Raw genomic sequence first — 25,891 nt, forward strand, 5'->3', positions numbered from 1 at the left:
ACGGACGCGACCGCCGCCACCTCCACCGTTTCTCGGCGGTCGCTCAGCTGTTTCTGTTTACTAAACAAAGGAGAGCCAGTCCGACGCTGGATGGCGAACGGCGCGTTCGCGCGCGACGTCACTCAACCTCCGCTCGAGGAATCGACGACGATTCGAGTCCGCGCAACGCCGTGAAGTTGCTGACGCGGACGCGAAGGAGAGTATATCTGTTCTCGTCGAGTCGAATGCGTAGGAGATAACTGTCTCGCGCGCCCGCGCGCGCGCGCGTACAAGTGTGCGTGTGCAATTTACGTATTTAAGTGCATGTACCCGCGACGGATGTGTGCAACGACGTTCTGATCATCGAGGGCGACCTGCGGAGTACAAGCAGTAAGTAGAGGAGAAAAGGACGACGAGGGGGTCCGCCTGATCCTTGACCTCGATTTCACCCCGTCCCGAAGTTTTGATTTTTTCACGCGCGAAAAACGCGAACTAGCGGAAGTCGCGTCACGCTCGTGTGACACGCGATTGCGCTTCTATATATATAAATGTATATACACGCCCGTGTTTAGTTTTTGTTAGACACAGTAGAGATCTTTCTCTTTTTTGCGCGCGCGCACCAAAGAGAGAGGGAGAGAGAGAGAACCGAAAAGTACTACTGTCAATATCAGCTGACAGATGAAGGCTCGCGCTCGCGCGTGCTCTTGGTATAATCGTGCTTTCATTAGGAAAGCCATCAGGTTTTGCAGATTATATACACATCCGTCGAGCGGTATCAACAATTAGATCTAATTGTAAGACGCCGTCCGGAAGCGAGTTCACCTTGCTCTACAGGGTGATTCAGTTAACGCTGGTGGCTCTCATGTTTTTTTTTTTAGCGGAGTAGTAACACAATGGAACAATGAGAATTGTGTGAAATCTATATCAATTATATAATTATCGTTCCATGTATAGGAAAAGGTTGTAAACATTTTGAAATGTCAAAATGTGACAGCTGGAAATGAAACCCAATTTTTTATTTTTGCGCGTAAAATTTGTATAAGTATATTTTTTCATATAAATCAAGTTAATTCTACGAAGTAAAATTCATTGCTTATTTTTCACATAATTTCAAATTTTAATTTGTAATAATACGAAGCACGACGTAAATTCTTTCTTACTACAAAATGCAAATATATATATGTTAATCTTTGTCTATTTATTATCGGTCGTGATTTATCTATTTTTTTTTTTTATTTCTACGCTTTTTTACGTTTGAGAATAATCATCCTGTTCTGCATAATAGGCTTGGCTGCCACCGGACTGCAAATCGATCGCGCTGTTTCCGGTGCAACGTAGAAACCAGTTGCTTTTCTTCATTATAAATTTGAGCATCAATTTTTTTAAATCAGAAACCTAAGATTTTTTTTGTTCCGCGCAATTCTCAGACATGATTACAATTTATCGCGTTTAGAGAAGTCTCGCTAGATCGTTGAATATGATTTAATATCGACGTAAATCGACTTCTCGATAAGAATTACGAAGAGAGAGAGATAAAACTCGACGAAATATATTGCGTAATAACGTTCAGCGAGATAGAAAGTGAACGCCTACGATCGCACTAGAAAAATATATATCGCGACGTTTTAATAGCTCATAACTCGGTAAAATAGTAGTGTTCCATGGCTCGTTGTCGGTCTCTTTATTCTCGCGGCCTTATTGCACTTTAGCGAAGACTTATGCAACTTGCAGCGGCACCCGCTGACGCAAAAGCTTCTCTAAACGCGCCGATCGTCGATTGCGTAATCGAATGCCGACGTGTCAGCTGTGCTTCTTCCCTCCACTCTCCCCTTTGCATTGTCTGACAAATTTTACGATTGCACTTTCACACAACGAGCATGTATTGTCCCGCGTAATAACCTTGGTAAGATCACAAGGTCGAGGTGCACTGAAAAAAAATGTATTGAATTCGAAAAAGAATGTTTATTTCAATACTGCCAAATGAATTATTTGTTTGAAACTAATAATATTGATTTGATATAAAAATATTTATTTGATATAAGAAAATATTTTTCGAAACAAAATATTGTTTATTTCAAATAAATATGATTTATTTGGGAGTAAATAAATATTTATTAATTTAGTAATGTTTTTCAGTATAAATTTTCGCGAAACGTCAGAAAAATTTTTCATTGGGAGAAAGAAATAAACGACATTATATGTTTATCATATTGCAAGAGTGTAGGATGTCGGAAATATCGTATATAATATAATTATAAAAGGAAAAAAAGAGGAGAATTTATTTCTCTTCTCCGTTATTTAAAAAAACGGATATTATGCAATATGTATTTATTATTTGTCTGATGAAATTGTATTTCGAGAAAAAGGTGAAAGCTAGGATCGTCCAAAAAAATTCGCCTTTTTTTTAAAGACGCCAGGGAACTTGTTAAACTTCGATAAAGTGCAAATTATTTTGACATTTACAACGCAATCTCGATGGCGCATCATTTCGAAACGACGTAGTCGGTTTGCTGATCTAATCAGTTTCACGTTCCATTGACGAGCGAGTCCTTTCATTTCGCGATGATTTAACGCCTTTGTGTTCAAGCAACTTCTATACTTGATTAAACAACTTTTCGCGCGTAATTTCAATCGATTTTGAAATATTATGTAAACGTAGAGAAGCATTACATGCATACGCATGTTTGGACGCCAGAAAATTCACGTAGATCCTCGGTGCATCCGATCGCTAAAAATAAACACGTGTTGCAACTGCATCGTTTTATCGCGTTATCGATCGCGGATAAAAATCAAGAAGCTACCTCGCTAGATTTCTCGACAAAAATCCTGTTTCCACTCGATGTTTCAAGAGATTCCGCTATCTCTTTTTCCGACTTCGTAAAGAAAAGAAAGGAAAAAATTGCGAGAATCATCCTTTCCTCGAGATTGCAACATTTGTATAAACGGAAACGATGTATTTAATACACTGAAAAAAATGTAGTCGACTCTTATAAGTATTTATTTCAATACTGTCAAATAAATAATTTATTTGAAACTAATTATATTTATTTGATATAAGAAAATCTTTTTTCAAAACAAATAAATATATTTATTTGTTTCAAATAAATGATTCATTATACAGTATATTCAACTAAATATGTATTAATTTAGTCATTTAAAAAAAAAATTGTAAGTGCAATAAAAATAAATTGTATTTAAGCAAATGTATCTTTTATTTTAATTTTTGTTTTTTTAGATTAAAACTACTGCGTTTTTTCCAAAGTAAATAATTGTTAAGAATTAAAAAATATTTGTTTAAATTAATGAAAGTTTCTATTCCCTTCAAGTAAATCTTTGGCTAGAAGTATTCAAAAAAATTATTTTTTTAAATCAAATATAACTTTTTTGATTGCAATATATATTTTTTCTCAGTGTAATTAACGATCGCCTGTAGAATATATTTTCTGATAATCTTTTTCTCGGTAAATAATGCCTAAATAATGTGTGTATCCGGGATGCCATCTTGGAATCCATTTAATCGACAAACAAGTCCGGGCTGAACAAATTGCTGATTAAGCGTAATCAAGGCAATCAATCTCATTAGCGCGCGTGCACATTAAAGAAATCTTACGCACTGATATGATTACGGTGGCGTGACTTTAAGAGATTTTCCGCCGGATGAATATTTTCGCGAAACTTCCCCGTTTTTCTCTCCTCGCGAGATAAAGAAAGTGGATTCCTACTTGAGCATTCTTACGGAAAGCGTTTGTTTACAATATCACAACATTGAGCGAACGTATAAAAAGGAAATTAAAGTCCGGCAGACAATGAAGGTAGATGAAAAGAAGAAAAATAAAACGAACTATTAAACTGAGTCATCGGATTATTCAGAGAATTATTCGCAGAAATCTAAATGCATTGTATTAAATATTTTTTGATCGACTGATTTTATTTTTAATTATTTTTGATACTAACTTTTTAATTTTTTATTTTTTTTATATTCCAACTAAATATTGCGTGAAAATGTTTCATCAAAAATAATGTCTGGTTTTATTAAAATTATCTTGAAAATCTTGAAAAATTATCAAAACTTATCCCGGGAAAACATTTTTATATATAATAATATAAAACTATATAGAAATATATAAAATTATATATGAAATATGTCCATACATAATTAGATAAAAGTGCTTTTTATATATAATTATATATAAAAAAATTTTTCCTGAGATCTTAGTCTTTAAAAATGATCAAAAAGCATCTGATTTTGTATAACTTTAAAGTTTGACTTTCGAAGATTTTGAGAGCGGTTTCTAACGATTTACTTGTGAAATTCTCATGTAATCTAGTAACTTTAATAATATAGTAATAAACTGCTTCTAAATCGTGTTAATTATGCTCAAAAGGGAGAGATGCGCCATAATATATTCTAGTAAATGATCTATTTAATGTATACCAAGTGTTTAATAATTACTGCGCAGCGTTTCAGAGCCAGATATAAATATTATATTAAACTTATACAGAACTTGTATGTACACTAAAAACAATTTGTTAACTTGACTAAACCCTTCAACTAAATTACTATTTTGTTAATTGATCATATTAGTATAAAAAATATACATTTTGTTAGATTTAATATGTTACATTTAATTTAAATATTTTTATATGTCCAATTAACAAAATAATATTTAGTGAAGTTAGCACATTTTTTCAGTGTACAAAAAACGGACGAAAAGATCTCGTTAAATTAGCGTTGATGCCGTATTTTAACTTCTAATTGTCAGTTTTAATTTAAGGGAAAGTATTTAACGTCGAAAATTTCGAAGGCACGTTATAATTGCGATCGAATCTTTCCTGTAAAGAAACAGAATTTTAAATTTATCGAGAGATCTGACTATGAAAAATTGCGCAGTAGCTCTGTATGACATGTCTGCATGTATGTTTCTTCTCTCTCGTCGGTGCCGCTTTCTCACACACATCAATTTAATTGCTATGCGCCGATGCGAGACGCGTTTTTTTTAGGAGTCGGACTGCAGACAAAGAGAAAAAGAGAGAGAGAGTATGTATCTGATTATACTGATTGTGGGATATTTCCAGTAGTGTGTCTATATAATCGAGGGCACTGCTTATCGGTTGTCAACTCGATGTTATTGTTAACAATCGCATTTGTTGTGATTATCAAAAGAGTTGCGAAAAAATCAGCATTTTAATCTCTTCTATAAATAATTTTTTTCAAACGATAATTGATTATTCTGAAATTATTATTATTATTATTATTATTTTATTATATTTTTTATTATTTTATTATTTTATTATATTTTTATTATTTTATTATTATATTATTATTATATTATTTTTTATAAAAAATTAATTTTTACCTTCGAAAAATTATAATTTTATTCAAATGAATTTCATGCGATAAAACATTTCGCTAGTTTTAAACCGCTTCTATTGAACCGGATGCGCGTTTTTAATCTTTCTGTCAATAAGCAATTTTCAATAAAGGAACTTTAAATGTCAAAAATGTACCGGAACTTTTCTCCGTTCCGAACAAAGTACAAAGAGCCTTTGTATTCGCAAACTTTCTGAAAGATAACGGGAAAGAATATTCGAAGCTGCCTATCAGCTGTTACGAAGAAACTGTCATATGATGCAATGTGTCAAAAACACGTGGTTCGCATTCAGATACTTATATGCATTGAAGGAAAGATAAAAAAGTTTGATAGAAGAATTAATAATATTATAATAATTTTCACACGAATTACAATCAGATAGGGAATTTAATGCAACAAAGATGCGAACGCGAGACGGTAGGAGAATTAAAATATATAAGTGTTGTGCTTACAATTAGATGATTTTAAAATTAGTTAGATAAATAGGATGAAAATATTTAAAAATTCCTCTTAAGTAATATATCATTTTCAAACAGAATTTTTGCTTGAAATAAATAGTATTGAAATAAACAGTATTGTGAAATACTTATTATAAGAAATACTTACTTATTCGAATTCAATAAATTTTTTCAGTGTCTTTATAAATATACCGTCTCGTGCATATATATATGTATATGTGTATACACATATAACGCTTCTCTCGCAACAACCTTGAGCAAAGTGAGTAATATTCGCGCCGACACGAGCTGCATTTGCGCAGTGGAGGAGCAGCCAGCGAACTTTCGTTAATGTTACTTCATCGGTTTAGGTTTTGCACGTGAGACGGAAAAGTCTAAGACGTCTCGCTCCGATGCTCGGTTCGGTGCTTTTAGTTTCTCCGTCGCTTTTTTTTTATTTTTTATTTTTTTTTTTTAGTTTGCGGTTGGTGAAAGGCATTGTCCGCCACGTAAGGAAAGCTCCGATCTTGCCTAATCCGTCGTTTCCTATTTGATTTCCGCGATGCTGCACTGTGAAAAAATATGGTAAATTACATTAAAAATATGGAAAATAAACATTTCTATTATTTACCGTGTAATTTTACACTTATTATTTATGTAATTTTAATTATTTATATAATTGGAAAAAAATATGTAATATATTACACAAAAATATGTAAAATTACATAAATAATAAATGTAAAATTACATATGATAAATAATGAAAAGGTAAACATTTTTTATTATTTATCGTGTAATTTTACACTTATTATTTATGTAATTTTACATATATTTTTGTGTAATATATTATACATATTTTTTTACAACGTGGAAGACAAAATGAGAGAAAAGCGATGCAACGTTTAATCACGTTTAGAATTTCATATCGTCATCTCTTTTTCTCTTTTATTTATTTCTTAAACAGATCCTTTTTAGCTGAACACGAATGTCTCACGAACCGCCGATTTATTTTATCGCGACGTTTGCAGTTTTGCACACAATGGCGCTTTGTCCCTCACATATAACATGATTTGAACTAACAGCGAGGCTCATAGAACTTTCTGCGCGCAATGTAAGATCGAAACACGCGTAGAATATACATTCGAAGTTCTCTTTCTCTCTTTCGCGGTTTAACCTCGATTCCGATTTTAAATTCGAAGACTTATATCGCCGGGACTTGGGACGGTTTAATGCGCGTACTTGAATTTGTCGTGTTTTGTTGGCGCTTGTATCCCGACCTTGAAATTTCTGGTCCGTAGAGAGAGATTGAAGGCTAAATCTGACTGAATACCTCTGCACCAGACAATTTTACTGACAGTTTAATTAGCGGAAACATATAATGGAGCTAAAACAATCCCGTGAAATATGAATTGAAAATGTTGCAAATATTACAATTTTAATTAAAAAAAAAATGAACAATCAAATGCGTCGCAATTGAAATTCATATAGAAAATATAGATAATATATATATATAGAATATAATAGAGATAAAAGAAAAAATAATAGGTAGTAAAATATAGTACTTATTCCTTTTTTTGCAATTTTGATGCGATTATTCGAGACTAAATTTTGTTCGAATCGCGAAAAATAGCAAATAAAATCTTTGAGGAAATAAAATGATTTTTTTTCTTTTTTTGAAACATAAGAAATTGGCCACGTTTTTTCCGGCGCCTTAGAAACGACAACGCGACTGACCTAGTGCGCGCCGCCAATTTCATCTGACATTTCGTAATCGTCATCACACACCGTCGTATATTTAGCGTTACGTTGCGTTGCGCGGGAGATCGCGGGATGCACAGTTCTCTTTAACTGCCGTTCAAGCCTTGCGATTTCTCAGCTGATCGCCAGCTGCGATTCGCGCTAATGTCTCACTGAACAAAAATTTATTGAGTTCGAATAAGTATATTTATTTCACTATGCATTAAATACAAAAATAAAAATAAATAAAAGATATAGTTAAAAAATATTTCTTAATATGCTCGCGTATTATATATATTTATATTATATATATTTATTTCAATAAATGAATTATTTATTGAAACTAATAATATTGATTTGATATGAAAAATATTTGATATAAGAAAAATTTTTTCGAAACAAAATGATTTATTTGACAGTATATTAAACTAAATATGTATTAATTTAGTCATTTTTAAAAAATGTTTTTAAGTGCAATAAAAATAAATTGTACTTATTTAAGAAAATGTTTCTTTCTTTTATTTTAATTTTTGTTTTTTTAGATTAAAACTACTTTTCAAAACAAAATATTTATTTATTTCAAATAAATTATTTATTTGGGAGTATTCAAATAAATATTTATTAATTTATTCATTTTTTTCAGTGTACTGATGCGTCTTCTCATTTCACGTTTTTTCCCTTTCAATAGTAACAACAATAGTAAAAATCAGAGTTGGGTAATAACTATAAATCTTTCACGTGGTAGAAAAATAAGCGATATAGTAAAAAAATGCAAAGGGTAATATATTTTTTTATGAATGAACGAATTTTGCAACTACTTTAGTTGAACGAAAAGAAGAGATTTTTTAAATGAAGAACCGCGTATATATGTATTATTATTTCTACACATCCGAATTTGTGATAATATATGCGCGGATAATTTTATATAAATTATAATTTTAATTATAATAAAAAGCGATAGTAGATAAATGCAAAAGATAATAACATCTTCTTTTATAAATAAATGAATTTTGCACTTATTGTTAGTTGAACGAAAGGAAGTTTTTATGGATGGAGACTCATGTGTATTATTATTTCCACATATATGAATTTACATGATAACATACGCGAATAATTTTATACATATAAATAATAGGGCTTTCACGTGATAGAAAGATAAGCGAAAACTGTAAAGAATAATATTGTTTTTATGAATAAAAAATTTCGCAGTTACTTTAGTCGAACGAAAAGGAGTTTTTTTAACCGTATTATTTCCATATAAATTTACACATATATATAAAATTAACATGATAATATAATTACATGTCCCTTAAGCGGAACGTAATTTTGGTTTCAAATTCGCTTGCGAAAGCATACCGTTTACAAATTAGACATAAAATACATCCGCGATACTGGGCAATAAAATGGAGAAAAGCAAGAGTGAGAAATTGCCGTGAGGATTAACTTTTTTTTACGAATTACGGAAACCGTAACTGGAATACAATTGTAAATTGTAAAGAACCAAGATTCACTCTCTACGTAATTTCACGCTTGTTGCAGATGTGTTTCGATTTTTACGATAGAAGAATATTCTATTTCACATATTACAATCGCTGAAAGCGAAAAGAGATTTTAAATGATAAATATTAATTAAATAATCAAATCATCATGTATATAGATATAGACCTTCGTCAATTTATTGCGGCTTTTTATTTTCTCACTTTCATAAATTATGTCAATATTATGCATGTTAATGTAATTAAAAGTGCAATGTTTTTTTAGATTCACTTATATTTATATAAAATTATCCGTGTACGTTATTATGTAAAGTCTTATATGTGGAAATAATAATATACGCAGTTTTCTATCCAAAAATCTTTTATTTAATTAAAGTAGTTGCAAAACTAGTTTATTCATAAAAAATATATTATTCTTTGCATTCATAGTAGGAAAATTGATTTTTTTTTTAAACGGTCCCCGTTAAAATTTTTGTGTTAAATATTTTACACATTCATGTGTTAATTCAATGTATTGCTGTTTTGTTAATTAAACTTAAATGTTAAATTATTAAAACTGAAAAAAATGTAAAAATAACACAATGTGCATCTATTTTTAATTTTACACACTAAATATGTTCTGCTTTATTAGTGACAAGATTTTTGTTAAAATTTACAGAAAAAAAAATTTTGATTTTCTATTTTATAATATGTGATAAAATCTAAAATTACCATATTTTTTGTTAATTTTTACATTAAAAGTATGTTAATTTTCCACAAAATTGATTTGAAGTCTTGCATTCATTTAGTGTTAAAATATTAACACAATATTTGTGTCCCCATTTAACATACCTATATTATGTTAAATTAACATCTGTTAAATTGAACCAAAATGGTTCAACTGTGAGACGAAAATCTAGAACACAATTCCCAGATGCAGAAACGCGTCCACTGACCGTGGCTGGACTTTCCCGGACTATCGCGTCGAGATGGAGCAACTCCTCTGCTCCAACGTGACGTTGTTGCAGCGCGCGGTTTTGTTATAGCTAGTTAGTCCTCTCGCTCGCTCGTAGAGCGGAGAAAGTTAATTTCGCATGGCCGTTGAACCGATATCGCCGCTATATTACGTAGGATAGTCGAGCGCGCGGACTCGTATAGAGATCGCAATTTATAATTTATAACACTTGCTACTAGGCCGGTCCTCGAAATCGTCGCATCTCGAATTAACTCTCCGCGGACATGTGCGTATATATATACAGAAAGAATATTTTTTTAGAGAATTTTTTTTTCTTAAATTAAAAGGATTCTTTTGACAGATCCGTGCAGATTTTTTGTATAAATAAATCGAAAATAAACGTAAAATATTTAAATGACATTTTTATTTATGACAGATCGCTGCCATGCAATTCTTGAACTATGTAAAATGTAAGGTGTAATTATTTATACAAAAAATCTGCATAGATCTGTCAAAAGAATCCTCTTAATTTAAGAGAAAAATTCTTTAAAAAAATATTCTTTAATTAGATATTTGTAACATCCAAGAATATAAACTTAATGGGATGTTTTTTATCAGTATATTATTTGAAATATTATTAATCGTGATAACAAAAAACAGTCTTATATAAATGGACATTTGTTATTTATTGCATAAAGTTATATTAAATAATCGTATGGCAACGATCTGTCATATATAATTAAAAATGTCATTTAAATATTTTCCGATTTATTTATACAAAAAATCTGCACAGATCGCTGTCATACGATTGTTTAACTGTAAAATGTAAGGTGTTTTCAAACTTGTGGAGGGTACTATATATATATATATATATATATATGTATGAGCGCATTTTTTCGCACGCGAACAAAGCTCTTGTTCCGAATTTCCGGTGCATAGGTTTTTTCTCTATAATTTTCGTTTCATTTCTAACGCGATATAAAACGAATACTTATTTTCTCCAGAGAATGTCCTTATTTTTTAAATTCTTTTCTTTTTTAATTATGCGATTTCGTTTATAAGTACTTACTTTCTTTTTTCTTAAATAATAAAATTTAATTGTGTGAGTTTGAGTGCGGATAGAATCTTTTAGAAAAATTATGTGTATATTTAAAAAACGAGATAAATATATGTAAAAACATGTATGAAAAGAGCCATAGCCGCAACAAAATTATTTTTAAATTTCTCTAATTATTTTGATATATTTCAGAAGTATCACACAGTTGAAAAATTTCTGTTAAATTTCACGGATATCATATGTCCCAAACGGTCTATAGAAATTTTTGTGTTAATTTAATATAATATGGATATATATTTTAACACTAAATAAATACAAAACTTTAAATAATTTAAAATAAATTTTGTGTAAAATTAATATAATTTTAATGTAAAAATTAACAAAAAAATATGTTAATTTTAAATTTTATCATCCCCACTTATATTATAAAATAGAAAATCAATATTTTTTTCTGTAAATTTTAACAGAAAAATCTTGTTATTAATAAAGCAGAACATATTTATCGTGTAAAATTAAAAATAGATGCACATTATGTTTTATATTATTTTTTCAGTTTGTTTATATAATAATTTCACATTTAAGTTTAATTAACAGAATAGTAATATGTTAAATTAACACATAAATGTGCACTGTAAAAAAATTCGTTAACTTAACTAAATCTTTCAATTAAATCACTATTTTGTTAATTGAACATGTAGTATTTAAATATTAGTCAAATATACGTTTTGTTAGATTTAATATGTCATAAAAATATTTAATTTAAATACTTTTATATGTTCAATTAACAAAATAATATTTAGCTGAAAGATTTAGTCAAGTTAACACATTTTTGATCGTTTTTAACAAGAAAATACGAATTTTCCTACTGTGTGCACGAGTTGGAAAAAAATAGCAAATATCCCGAGAAAAATAATTTATTCTACGCTCTTTCTCTCTCATCACACATGTGTCGTTATTTGTCTATACGCAATGAATATTTATGCGAAAATTTGCATCGCGATTATGCGAGAATCGTTCTTCATTTCACCGCGTTTTCCATAACGCACGGGCGTAAAACGATTTTAAATTAGTATAGAAATGTGCGACGCGACGTAATCGGTAATGGCCTTCTTACGTAAAACGCGAGTGCAATTTCACGTATGCGTCCAGCAAAAGCGAATAGTCGGTTTTTTTTGCATGTTACATGTCGCTCGAACGACACGTAACGCAATGTCTTCCGTCTTTCGCGAGCGAGAATCCCGAAGAGTTCTCGATCTGCATGCGGATCTTCCGCATCGCGTGCATTTTTTATCGATCCTTCCCTCGATTTTGCGAGATACTCGACATACCGGATATCAGCAGTGTTGTGCTTATAGATGATTTTTTTAAATTAAAAAGAATTATTAATTTTTTTGAACATAAAAATTATAAATTTTTATGTTCATTTGTCGTCAATTGTAATTACCAAAAAATATATTTCTATATAAAAATCAAACTTTCTTTGTTGTTTGTTATTATAAACAAAATTCTAATTTTATAAATAATATTTTTAAAAATTAATTTGAAGGTAAAGTCTGTGAAAAGTCTGTAATATGCTAGAAATTAGCTAAATAAAGATGAGATGAAAATATGTAAATTTATTTTAGATGAGATGAAGATGATTTTGTTTTAAATATATCTAGGTAAAAGAAAAGAAAATTATATATGACGATTCGTCCAGACAATTTCCAGATAATATTATTTAGTTATAAAAAATGTAAATTATAAAAGGGATATAAAAATATATTCATATTTTTATTTATAAGTTTTTATGGCTTACTAGCTTAAATTCTGAAAAAACTATTAAATTCAAATAAATATTTAGCGATATTTATTTAAATGTTTCATTTACACATTTGTTTGAAATAAATAAATAATCTGGTTTGAAAAAGGATTTCTTATATCAAATAAATATTTTTTTACAGCAAATCAATATTATTAGTTTTAAAAAAATGATGCATAAAATAGTAGATTGAAATAAATATTTATTTGAATAATTAAATAATTTCTTTCACAGCGTACGCTATGATTAAACTAAATTATCTGAACATTATTCTAGATAATTTAGTAAAGAAATCACTTTTTTCTAAGATGCAGATATAAATAGAATACATCTTTTTATTAGCTATATAAAGCTAAGATAATGTCAAAATTGATTATGAATGTCATCTATAGATGATCATCTATTTAATTTTATCTATAGATAACAGCAAATACTGGTAGTTTATAGTAACATGTTTGTGTCGATTATCGTACATAATGCAGATTGTATAATTGATTTAAATTTTTGTTTTAACTTCCGAACCTTTTCATCGCTGACAAAAATATTTCAAGGATTTCATGATTTAACATTTAATTGGCATTTAACATTTATTATATAGATACATGCAAATTATATATTATGGAAAAAATATTGGAAAAAATAATACTAAAAAGTCTAAGTAATATTAAATAATACAAAAAATAATATTAGAAGGAAAAAAATTAATTTCTGGAAAATCTGAAAAAGTCAGAGAATTTTTTTCATTAAGTTTGCTGGACACTGTTATTATATAATTTTTACATCTTCTCAAATTTGTTTTTATTCTTTTCAAACATAGAGACAAACATAAATAAAAATATTAAATGTCATTTATTTTAGCATAAATAAGGATAACAAATTTAGCACAAATAATTTTAACATACAAAATTTTAATAAACATTTTATAAATATTAATTTACTTCCATTCCAAATCTGCTTTAAACTCGAATGAAACGTGTCTTTCGGTCTCTCCTGTCAGGATCAGGACAATTCGAGATATACTTCGATACGCCGAGTCGGTTGCACACTTTCGCAAAAAACACAAACACAGATAGCCAGTCACTCTCTTCGGTCTAATAAATAATGCAATTGCGGGCATTAGAGTCGGGGACGCTGCATCGTGTTGTGCGACAACACGTGGAAGGTGGTTGAATCGCGGTCGTCATGCATAGTGAAGACGCGTCGAATGACAGAGTAGCCGTATATAGGCGTGTATGCGTGCGTAGAAAGACATTTATCGCTGATTGAAGATGTGGTAATAGGGCTACGTATTAATAAACGTGCCGTATGATAGAGCTCTTTAAATCGCTCTTCTACCATTGCTGTTGTCTAGAATTGTCGCTCGAGAAATCGCGATGAAAAGTCGTTGAGAATTTTCCTTTAGCCATTACATTAATCGAATTAGTAGCTAAAACTTGAATATTCAACAATTTAATATTGTTTAAATAGAGAATTCATTTTACAATTCAATACAAAAATTTATGAGCCCTTGCATTTTATCACAAGCTTGGATTAAATATATGTAATGAAGTTTAATTTTTATTTAAGATAGTATTATGATTTAAAATATGATGAAAAAAAATCATTGAGAATTTTTTCTACAAATATTAATCGAATTAATAGCTAACTATCAATAAAAAAATGTATAAGCCCTTGAATTTTGATTTATGAAGTTTGAATGAAATATATATGTAATGAAGTTTAATTTTTCTTTAAGATAGTATTATGATTTAAAATACAATGAAAAAAAATCATTGAGAATTTTTCCTACATATATTAATCGAATTATATAATAGCTAAAACTTGAATATTCAACAACTTAATATCGTTTAAATAGAGAATTTATTTTACAATTCAATACAAAAATTTATGAGCCCTTGCATTTTATCTATCACAAGCTTGAATTAAATATATGTAATAATTAAGATTATTAGTATTATGATTTAAAATATGATGAAAAAAAATCATTGAAAATTTTTCTTGCAGATATTAATCGAATTAATAGCTAAAACTATCAATAAAAAAATGTATAAGCCCTTGAATTTTGATTTATGAAGTTTGAATGAAATATATATGTAATAAAGTTTAATTTTTATTTAAGATAGTATTATGATTTATAAAACACAACGAAAAATCTTTGGAGCATTTTTCCTACTGTGTGATATTAATTGAATTATAATAACTTTAAAACTCGAAACTCTAAATATTATTAGACTAGAATTAATTTTAAAATTAAATTTAAAAAATAATAAGTTATTACATTTTATTACAAATCTGTATTAAATATACAATAACGAAAATTTGATGAATTTTTATTTCTTTTGATTAATATTAAGATAGTTTCTTCGCGAATAGAAACTATAATTATCTATGTTGATTTTTCCAGCGATAATTTCTGAAATATATTTTATATATATATGTACAGAAGTTTCAAAAACAGCTAAAAGTGTCTGTGATAGGTTTTTCCAAGGCTTCATCCGAATCAATCTTTAAAGAAATCCCAAAATAGATGCACTCTCAACTCGTGAGATTCTTCAGCCTCTTTCACAGACTTTATCGAACTTGAGTTTCTAGAATTGACAGACAGAAAACATCTAGCATATTTTATCCAGCCATTATGTATTACCAGGGTTGGGTAATAATAGTTAATTAGTTAAAAGTTAAAAAAAAAGTGAAAAAATTAACAACTTTTAACTTAGCTTAGTTAATTTAAAATGTATGAACTTTTAACTTCAACTAGTTATTTAATTTTTTTCCCAAGTTAAATTTTTTTATCTCTGAATACCATTATTCTTTTTTTTTATATGTTATAAACGTATTATTAATTTTTATGTTCATATGTCATCAATTGTAATTACCAAAAAATATATTTTTATATAAAAATGAAAATTTCTTTGTTATTTAAAAATATTATTTACCTATAAAATTAGAATTTTGTTTGTTAATTCTTTTAAAATAAATAATAACAAAGAAATTTTGATTTTTATATAGAAATATATCTTTTGGTCATTACAATTAATGACAAATGAACATAAAAATTAATAAACTTTTTAATACTAAAATACTAAAACACTTCTTTTTCTTTGTCTACATGTGAATTTTCCCCTTTTATCGGGAATGATTTATCTCGAGTCAACGTGTCTTTCCGCTTCGATAGACGAAACAGGTTCAGAAAATCGCTCCGGGTCTTCTCTTCTCGCGTGGGCGAGTGCAATCACGAGGAATCGTTTTGTGTCGACCCGGAGAACCGGTACCGGTTCCCAGTCGCTGCGCAAAAAGACAATGGCGTGACCTTAGCGGATATGGTGAGACCAGATTCTAACGTGTCTCGAGGATGACCGGCTCGAAGGTTTTTCCTTCTCCCTTTTCTGGTCCCGCGGTTTCGCTTTGTGTCATTTGGATGCGTGCTTGCACTTCGATTCTCGTTCGTATCCAGATTGGGAGGGAATAGAATTTATTCTCAAACAGCTTCGAGTCTCTCCCTACTCTCAGCTTCGTCTCTTCTCCTTTATTCAAGCAACTTCAACAACACTGGTCAACAAAAACTGACGTTTCTCGGAACTAATCATTTTTTGGATCCTGAATCCGGTTTTCAAATTCCTTCATCACATCACAATTTCGAGAAATTTTTCATCAGGGTTTGCTGTTACCTAAAATGAAATTATATAAATGATTTAGATGAAAGTGACTTTTTTCGAAACTAATCGTTTCTTATCATTTTTTGGGTCCTGAATCTGGTTTCCAAATTGCTTCATCACTTGCTTCATTTATTGTTATCAAGTATGTAATTTTTAACATTGTATGCAACATCGTTATGAACAAACTTTGACGTCGATTTAGAGGTTTCGGTAATGTTGAAATAACGTTTTTAAAATATTTTATTTTGAGAGCAATATGTTATCAAATAATATTTTTAAAACACTCATAAAACATCAGATAAAATATTTTTCAAAATACTTATTAATAACATTTCAAACATATTTATAAAACATGACATCAGAAAATGTATATAAAATCAACATTTTAAAATATCGATTAAATATGTATCTTGCTTACCCAACCCTGATTTTTGCATATGTGAAAATTGAATTGTAAAATGTGGAGGAAGAAAATGAGGAATTTTTCAAATTCCCAGAATGCTGTAAAAATGCCGTCGTTGCTGGAAGCGTTGGAGCTGAAGTACGGCAGCTCGACGACGGACTGCTCGTTGACGGACGACGAGGCTGAGTCCGGGTCGCCCAAAGCCGCTCTCTCGGTGAGCATCTTCATTCCGAAGAAGTCGCCGCGGCACACGGTGCCGGCATTGCTGGTTCTCCAGGACTGCGACATCGAGTCCGCGGGCAACGACGCCGAGAAGCTGCGCAGCAAGTGCAAGAACGTCGAGGAGCTCGATCTCGCCCAGAACAAGCTGTCGCAGTGGACGGAGGTCTTCGGCATTCTGCAGCACATGCCCAAGATCAAGTTCGTCAACCTCAGTTTCAACTGCCTCGCGGAGGTGCTGGACGTCAAACACGGCAACTACGATCTCCTGAGAAACCTCGTGCTGAACGGCACCAGGGTGTCCTGGTCGACGGTGCAGGGCCTCGTGCGGCTTCTGCGAAACCTCGAGGAGCTGCACTTGTCCTTGAACGAGTACAAAACGGTGGACCTCGATCACCTCAAGCCGGAGAACGTCAACCCGGCGCTCAAGAAGCTGCACTTCACCGGGAATCCCGTCGAGATTTGGAACGAGATCTCCAAGTTGGGGTAACTTTCTTCTTATTTTTTTATGGGACTAATATTATATTAATATTAATATTTATATATTTTATATATTATTTTATATATTATTATATTTAATATATTATTTTTATATAATATATTGATATTAATATTAATATTTTTATACTAATATTATATTATTTTTTAATTTTTAAATTAATATTAATATACAAAATATATATTATACTAGAACAACGGTGGAGAAAAAGTAACATTCCTTTTTTTAGAAAGGGATACAGAGGGTTGCGAATTTTTATCTCCAAAAAAATATACAAAATAATAAATCGTTTCGAGATCTCTCTTAATGTTTAAATATAATAAATAGAACTTCATTCAAAATTAAAATTAATAAAATTAAAAATAAAAATTTAATTCAAAATTCGTAAAATAAATTGCTCTAGCCGTGTATTATATTTTTTCCAGCTATCTATTTCCAAACCTGAAGAGCCTCGTCCTCGCCGAGTGTCCGATCAGATCGCTCGGTCTGGAGGAAAATCGGAATCTGCCTGCCGAGACCGATCGACGTGCTAATAAGGAGGAGGATCGCGGGCAGGACAGCGAGAACATGAATCATTTGGACGCGGACGAGCGCCACACGTCGTCGGCGGACGAAAAGGGAAACCGTATATTCGAGAGCAAGGTGAATTACGACAGATCCGAGTCGGAGTCGGAGTCGAACGGGACGAGCATCAAGTCGCCCCACGATCCTTTTAGGATGCTGAGGTTCTTGAACGTGAACGGTACCCTGTTATCGGCCTGGGACGAGGTCGAGAGGCTCGCCAGGTTCCCCGCCCTCAAGTCGCTCAGGATTCAAGGATGTCCGCTCTTCGAGGTGAGCGACCCCTTCCTCCATATCCTACGGTCGAACATTGGAAAGTCTGAAATTACGCTCGCGCCAGTTTGGGAAACGTTTCGATTGATGCACTTCGATGCCACGTTTCGCTCGTCGATTAAAGACCGGATGCGATTTCACCTCTGATGCACAATTCATTTTCTTCATCTTTTCTAAATACTATATATATATATATATATATATATATATATATATATATATATATATATATATATATAGGGCAGACCATTTTAATCAATACACTCATAAAGTAAGCAAAATAGAAAAATGTTTTATACAAAAGTTGTAGGATTCAGAAGGGGATACTTGATCCTGACCTTGGAGTCATATTTAGGGGTCATTTTAAGGTCAACTTGATTTTCTTAAATGGAACCAATTTTTCGTATCATATTCTTGTAGCTGATGTCGAGACCTTTCCAAAACACTGTAATAAAACATTTTTCCATTCAGTACTTTTTGAGTTAGAAAGGTTTGAAGTTAACAATTTTTTGACATAAAAGGTAAAATATCTTGCAAAATATTTAGTTTTCGGTAATCGTACCTTAATAGTTTATGCACGGAATAATGAGACCAATTAATCAATGTAAAGAAAACATAGTTTCTTTAAAAAGAATGTTTGTAATTTGCAACATATTTTTTTAAAAGCATTTTATGTCAAAAAATTAACTTCAAACCTTTATAACTCAAAAAGTATAATACTTAATAGAGAAATGTTTTATTATAACGTTTTGGTAAGGTCTCGACACCAGCTACAAGAATATGATATTAAAAATTGGTATTTCCATTTAAGAAAATCACGTTGATCTTAAAATGATCCCTAAAGACTCCAAGATTAGGGTCAAGGTCTTCGTCAAGTGTCCCTCTCTGAATCCTACAACTTTTGTATGAAACTTTTGTATAAAATGGTCTACCCTGTATATACAATATATTGCGGGCGTATAATATAATTCGAAATAAAAATGTCTAAATAATCTTTGCGTGTTGCGTACCTATAAAGAAAAAATGAGATAAATTTCTCGAGGAGTTCAGAAATTAATTCTGTAACGGAAGATAATTACAATGCACGCGATAGACTTCGAACTTTTAATCGTTACCTTCTTAGAGCGGAGGGCGGAGCGTTCTTGTATATAAATGTTCTTTGAAGTTAACTCGCAAAGAACAAATTTATTCCACGAAGACTCGGAGAGAAAACACGTCACGAAATACGATACGGTGCGGAAATGATTTGAAGCGTAGGGTTATTTTCACCCTCTCAAACAGAGTGCGTCGTGGCTGTTCAATCTCGACGATAGACAGATTGGAGACACGTGTCTAATCTCTGACAACATCGAATGCGACTATCCGAGAAATATGCCTGTCCCGAGTGAGCTCGAAGAGAGCTTTTCGCATGTATAAGTTAGCGCAACCGAGTCTTGGCATCTGCTCAAGTAGGCTTGATGCAACGCATATGAGTTTCCAAAACAAGTTTTCGAAATCGATAGACTCTACGAACACGCAATCTTAGGTGTTTCCGAGCGCTGTGCAAATTAAGAGAAAATAAAAAAGATATTTACTCCTTCGTATTTTTTTATCAAATAGGAAAATGCTGAAACTAATCAGCTGTCATTTTTTAATGCATGCAATTATTGAGAAGACAAAAATTATGAGCTGTTTTTAATATAAATATAAATAAAATGTTTGTATACCAGTTTATTTGATTGATAAAAATAATGAAAAAAGTGATTGGAAACACCCTGTACATCAGAATATCGAAATAAAATAGATCGACGCATAATGTTAATTAAAATGACGCGTGTGCGGTGACCTTCTAATCAATGAACAACCAGTTTTCTTGCGGAATGCGGTTTCTATTCTTTATGTTGTCGCTGTTTATAATTACAGTCCCGTTGTATTACGAAGACACAGCTCTTTGATATTATTATAATTGACGTAAAATGCAATTTGCACTTTTTAAAATTATCCAAATCTGATTTATTTCGAAGATTTAAATATTATTGTTATTTTTTTCTTTCTGAGAATCATTATTTTTTTATGTTATCAAATATACATCTGCAACTTTTCTATATTCATATTTTCATATTATATTAATTTTCTATTCACTAATATAATATGTGTAATTAATATGTAATCCAATTATACAGGGTGTATCTAAATAAGTGCGAAAAATTTTAGGAGATGATTCTTTATCGAAAATTAAGGGAGGTTTCTTATAAAAATATATATACTCATATTCTTCCCTGAGGAATTTCACTTTTCTAAAGAGGGAGGATTAAGTTTTAATTTTTTTAATATTAATAAATATCCTTTTTATTAGTGGAAAATGTCCACCAAGTTTCATTTTATTTAATTTGTCTGAAATTTGAGGATAACATATGTATATATATGTTATCCTCATATATATATATATATAATAATTCAGAAAAAAGAAAAATAATGAAAAAAAAATATTTCTTTGAAAATAACTATTTTTGCATATTTAATATAACATAAAAATAATTTTAAAAATTAAGAAAGAAAAACTAAGAAACAAAAAAATGTGAACCCTCCCTGAAAAAAATCCTGCGGACTTATCAGATCCAATCTCTTTTCGTGAATTCGATATGAATATTCGTTCACCGTTTTGTATCTGTCTGTTTAACATATCAGAGCCCTCGCGAATACACGGAGCACGAGAGGCGGCAGCTACTAATAGCTCGGTTGCCCAACGTCGAGACTTTGAACGGCGGCGGAGTGATATCGTCCCAGGAACGCGAGGACGCCGAGAGGGCCTTTATACGTTATTACATGGACAAGCCGGAGGCGGATCGCCCTGAAAGGTGAGCGTCGACGCTGTCACAAAATGGTCCCGAAGCTTCTCCTTCCGAATGATGACGGATGATCCGATGAATGAATTTTCGCGGTTCCAACTTTTTGCTCCGAGCCTATTAGAGAATTATTCTCGTTTCAACTTGACCCCCTTCTTCAATTTTCAGATATTCCGAGCTCGTGGCTATTCACGGAAAGCTGGACCCCTTGGTGAACGTGGATTTGACACCGGAGAAGAGGGTCAAGGTCACGTTCACTTACGGAGATCTCGTCGAGGTATTGCATTTCGTGTTTCAATTTCATACGTCACTTCAGACAGGCGTGTTCCATTGAAAAGCATACATCTTGGAAATTAATTTTAGTTAATTAACAATTTATTATAATATAATTAACCTTTAGAAGACGGGCGTATTTTTTCGTGAACTTTTGTAATTTGAAGTAGGAATTTGTATATCTTTATTATAGTGTTGTACTATGAAAAATAAGCGACCCTTATAGAGCCAAGATATTGGCTTCCCGTCCTCTAAAGGTCAAACTCGAGGAAATAAATTTTTATTGGTGACATTCATAAGAAGAATTTCTATACCAGATGATGATGTATTTTCGTGTCCTATTGAAGAGCGTACCTCTTGGGAATTAATTTTAGTTAATTAACAATTTATTATAATATAATTAACCTTTAGAGGACGAGCGTATTTTTTCGTGAACTTTTGTAATTTGAAGTAGGAATTTGTATATCTTTATTATAGTGTTGTACTATGAAAAATAAGCGACCCTTATAGAGCCAAGATATTGGCTTCCCGTCTTCTAAAGGTTAAACTCGAGGAAATAAATTTTTATTGGTGACATTCATAAGAAGAATTTCTGTACCAGATGTTGTATTTTTTTAGGTACGATCGGTGGATGTATATAGAACAGTTTTCGAATTAAAAACCAAACTGGAAAGTATGGTGAAAATTCCTGCCAACAGAATGAGACTCTTCTATGTTGATCAGGTAAGATGATTTCACCCTGTATTAATTAATGAATTTTAATATTACCTTCGCAGAACGTTTGTCACCTCGATCGTTCCTTTGGAAAACCCGAAGTCGCGATGTAAATCCTTTTTATCCCTTTGTGTCCCAAAACTTTCTGCAACAAGTATTTCCCGAAATATCTTAATATTTCACAAGGTAGGGAAACAACTTATCGGAGTAAAATTTGTCGAATTATTAAAAACACCACGTTTATCTCCGTCACTTGCAAGAATAAACAAGTCTGATCTTGAAGAATAAATCTGAATCTTTTGCAGGAAATGAAGGCGCAATACGGACCGGAAGAAATGCTGTATCCGAATAAGCAGCTCTACCGATACAACATCAGAAACGGGGACGAGATCATCATCGACAGTAAACTGAATCGATTCGCGTCGACGTCGTCCACATCTTCCATTCGTTCCTGAAGAAGATCGAGACGCGATTCGGGCGGTATTTTGAAGAAATCCGATGACTCTTCGGGGATTTTTTGATCTCTTACTTATTGCTTCGCGATGCGATTCGTTTGTCGCTGAATTGTAACGATGAAGAAACGTTCTACACGATTAAACGTTGTAGATCTTGAGAATCGAAAATCGTTACAATCCGTGATTCGGAAACGTTTCCCTGCATGAAGATATATGTGAACTAAACAATTTAGAAGAGTGTTCGATGTTATATTACACAGAAATATTTCAGAAATAACGAGTGATATACTACACACGATAATGAATTGGTGAAATTTTTAGGACGCGAAGTATCTCTTTAAAAAAAAAAAAAGCTACATTTTTGCGCAAATCATTAACGAATTATCGCGATCGATAATGCACTTTAATCGCAGCAAAGTCGTCTGACGCTATTTACAGATAATTATTATATACAATTATTTCTCTGTATAAGAAACTGATCCAATCGTCTTGACGTATGAACTTAAACTGCTACTAACAAGTCTGGCGCATGTAGAGAATCATTGTTTCCAGTGTATACATGTACACTTAGATAAAGTAGATGGTCGTCGATTTAAGTAAGTTTTCTTTAACGTAGATTATCATAATTCTCGTCTGTCTCGGGCGAGAAAACGTAATGGGGAGGGATTGTACATAGCCAATATTTCAATTTCCAGCCAAATTCGATGTAGCTAGCAACACGCGAGCTTACAGAAGACTCTGTATCTTCTTATTTATCGACGCTCGACTTAGGGGACAATAGGGATTTCGTTAGGGAAAACAAATAATTCACATGGTTATTACGTGACACGTTCACGTAAAACCCCCTAATTATAATATAATGCCAACAACGACTGTGACGAGGCGCGCTGCTAATGACGAAGAGAGTGAAATATTTTTGTAGATCAAGGTCGCAGTTTAGCTTTACAAGAGGCACTCGACAAGCGCGTTTCTGTTGCTCTTTGTCAGGCACCGAGCAATGATTGAAGAGGAAAAATGTTTTGTATTACACGTGCAGACAAAGTGGCACTTTGTGTGCGTGTTTTCTGTGCGGAAAGCGGCCGATTTCCCACGCCGCCATCTAGCGGCGACGCGGTGAGTGAATAAGCCGCATTCAAAGCCATTGCCTACGGCTGAGCTGCGTTCAAAGTCATTGCCCACGGCTAAAACCATGGTCAATACATTGCCCACGGCTTCAGTCATGGACAATGACTGAACGCGGCTATTCCCACACCGTGCCGTCGCAAGATGGCGTGCGATCGGCCACCTCGCGCACAAAGCCACTTTGCCTGCACTTGTAATACAAAATAGTATGTGTATCACGTGCGGATTGACAATTGTTCACTCGTGTGGGGTGGTCGCACTCGTGACCAATTGTCAACTTTCCGCACTTTTTACACAATATACTATAACGCACTCGCAGCTGTCATTTCCGTCGCGCACGCATTTTTTATACACGCGAGGAATGCGTGCGAATCCTTTCGCGAGGGTTCACTCGTGCGTAGATGTAAACCACGCAAGGAAAATCTTAAGAATAGTAGAGTGTATCGCTGGTTCGCAAGTGTCATCCATTTACAACTTGACTTTTGAATGATCTCTGTACTTTCTCTCAAGGTGATACGTTTATGTAAAAACTCTTTCTTTTCTCTCGACTCTGCGCGAAAATTCAAACAAGCGTCCGGGTCTAGACGGTTTAGAATTAGAATATCGCAAATTTGAAAGAAAATCCCGCATGATTTATGTATATGAAGTTAAAGCTGCGTTGATAGTCGCTATAGATAGTCTATTCTCGGTACGTACTTAAGTACAAATTAAGTATCTTCGAACAATGTATTTTTTTTTTAATTCCAATAAGGTGTCGAACTATAACGCAGTACGAGTAAATGATTATACATTATTGCTTCGTCTCGTGGAGTGAACGAATAGAGATCATATGATACATTGATAACTATGATAGAATCATGATCAGTCGTAGGAAGTTTCCAATGTGATTTTATATATAAAAGAAACAAACAAACGTTGCATATAATTTCCGACAAAGTATGCTTTTTTTCGAATACATCTCGTTGCATTTACGGCTTATCCCGATTTTAGGGTACACAAGCGAGCTTGCGAGAAAGGGAGTTACCAGAACGTTGCGTTGCTTTGTTCTTTGAATTCGCCGCCAAATGTTCGGCCAACAAGGCGTTCGAGAAAAAGGAAAAACGGACAGTGTATCGAGTTTCTTCACTCAGCAAGCAACGAAGCTTGAAGAGTCCACTTAGTGCCTGCCTTTTACGCGTACTAGTGTAACTCTGATACTTCTAACACTGCCCTGTGAATATTATGAAGTGTAATTCGGGACGTGCGAGGCTCTCTGTACATAAAGAGAAACACTTAATCGAATTCTCTTGTAGCGATACGAGGTTTATAAAAAAATCGCACTGTTTGTCAATAATGATAATAATCTTTGATCGATGATTAAGGAACAATATTCGTAAAACGAATTTTACTATATTATATTATATAAATTTGATACTCTTCTACTTTAGTACCAATTATTATCGAGAAGTTAAATGCTATTTCACTAAGATATGTACAAAAAAAAAGTGGTTTTGTTCGTGATACTTAGAATCCATTAACAGATTCACGATTTAACTATGCACTACAAAACGAAATCTGGCTACTCGAGAAATTCGACTAGACGTTTCTCGGAGATGGGAAAGAGATTCACCGTGATTGCCAGGAAGACGTTAACTGTCGGATTTCAATGCCATTCGCGATTCCTACCTTCGATACAGCGCACAATTGACGCGAGTCGATGTTAACAAGAGCCAAAAAGAAAATTAATCCTCACGAAGGAAGGATAAAGACGAATCGGCAGTGGAATCCCATGCTGTATGTGTCTAGTCTCGAAAAAAGGAACTCTGCATTATTCTCATTTTATATAATAATACGATCCTTTTTTTGTGCTGGCGCAGATATACGTACTAACGAAATAAATCTCGTTTATATGACAAATCGTTCCTCGATGCTTTTTCCCTTATCTTTCTGTTTCGATGAGAACTTAAGTATCTATGATTCATTGGAATTTGATGATTAGTTTTTCATCAAAAAGCGAATCAACATCCATGGTTATAAATCTATAGTTTTAATTTATTATAGTATATCTGAACAATTTTTTTTTTTGGATTTGAACAATA

At 32.2% G+C, this 25,891-nt stretch overlaps 1 protein-coding gene across 1 annotated transcript; it reads left to right on the forward strand.

Annotated features, from left to right (window-relative positions):
- mlt (tubulin folding cofactor E like protein mlt) lies at window positions 1–25,709 on the forward strand. Its single transcript, XM_029310943.2, has 7 exons — window positions 1–369; window positions 16,967–17,577; window positions 18,016–18,424; window positions 21,092–21,261; window positions 21,418–21,526; window positions 22,141–22,245; window positions 22,542–25,709. The coding sequence occupies exons 2-7, from the start codon at window positions 16,979–16,981 to the stop codon at window positions 22,689–22,691; spliced, it is 1,542 nt and encodes a 513-aa protein (XP_029166776.1). The 5' UTR covers window positions 1–369; window positions 16,967–16,978; the 3' UTR covers window positions 22,692–25,709.
- Window positions 25,710–25,891: the final 182 nt, after the last annotated feature.

The sequence above is a fragment of the Nylanderia fulva genome, unplaced genomic scaffold (assembly GCF_048542155.1).
Source record: "Nylanderia fulva isolate GAGA-0341 unplaced genomic scaffold, ASM4854215v1 Scaffold34, whole genome shotgun sequence".
Taxonomy (NCBI): Eukaryota; Metazoa; Arthropoda; class Insecta; order Hymenoptera; family Formicidae; genus Nylanderia; species Nylanderia fulva.

Bases quoted from the DNA above. Each gene is read 5' to 3' on its own strand.
- mlt (XM_029310943.2), top strand. From the start codon at position 16,979: ATGCCGTCGTTGCTGGAAGCGTTGGAGCTGAAGTACGGCAGCTCGACG. The intron at 17,578-18,015 runs GTAACTTTCTTC...TATTTTTTCCAG, and splicing joins AACGAGATCTCCAAGTTGGG to CTATCTATTTCCAAACCTGA. The intron at 18,425-21,091 runs GTGAGCGACCCC...TTAACATATCAG, and splicing joins AAGGATGTCCGCTCTTCGAG to AGCCCTCGCGAATACACGGA.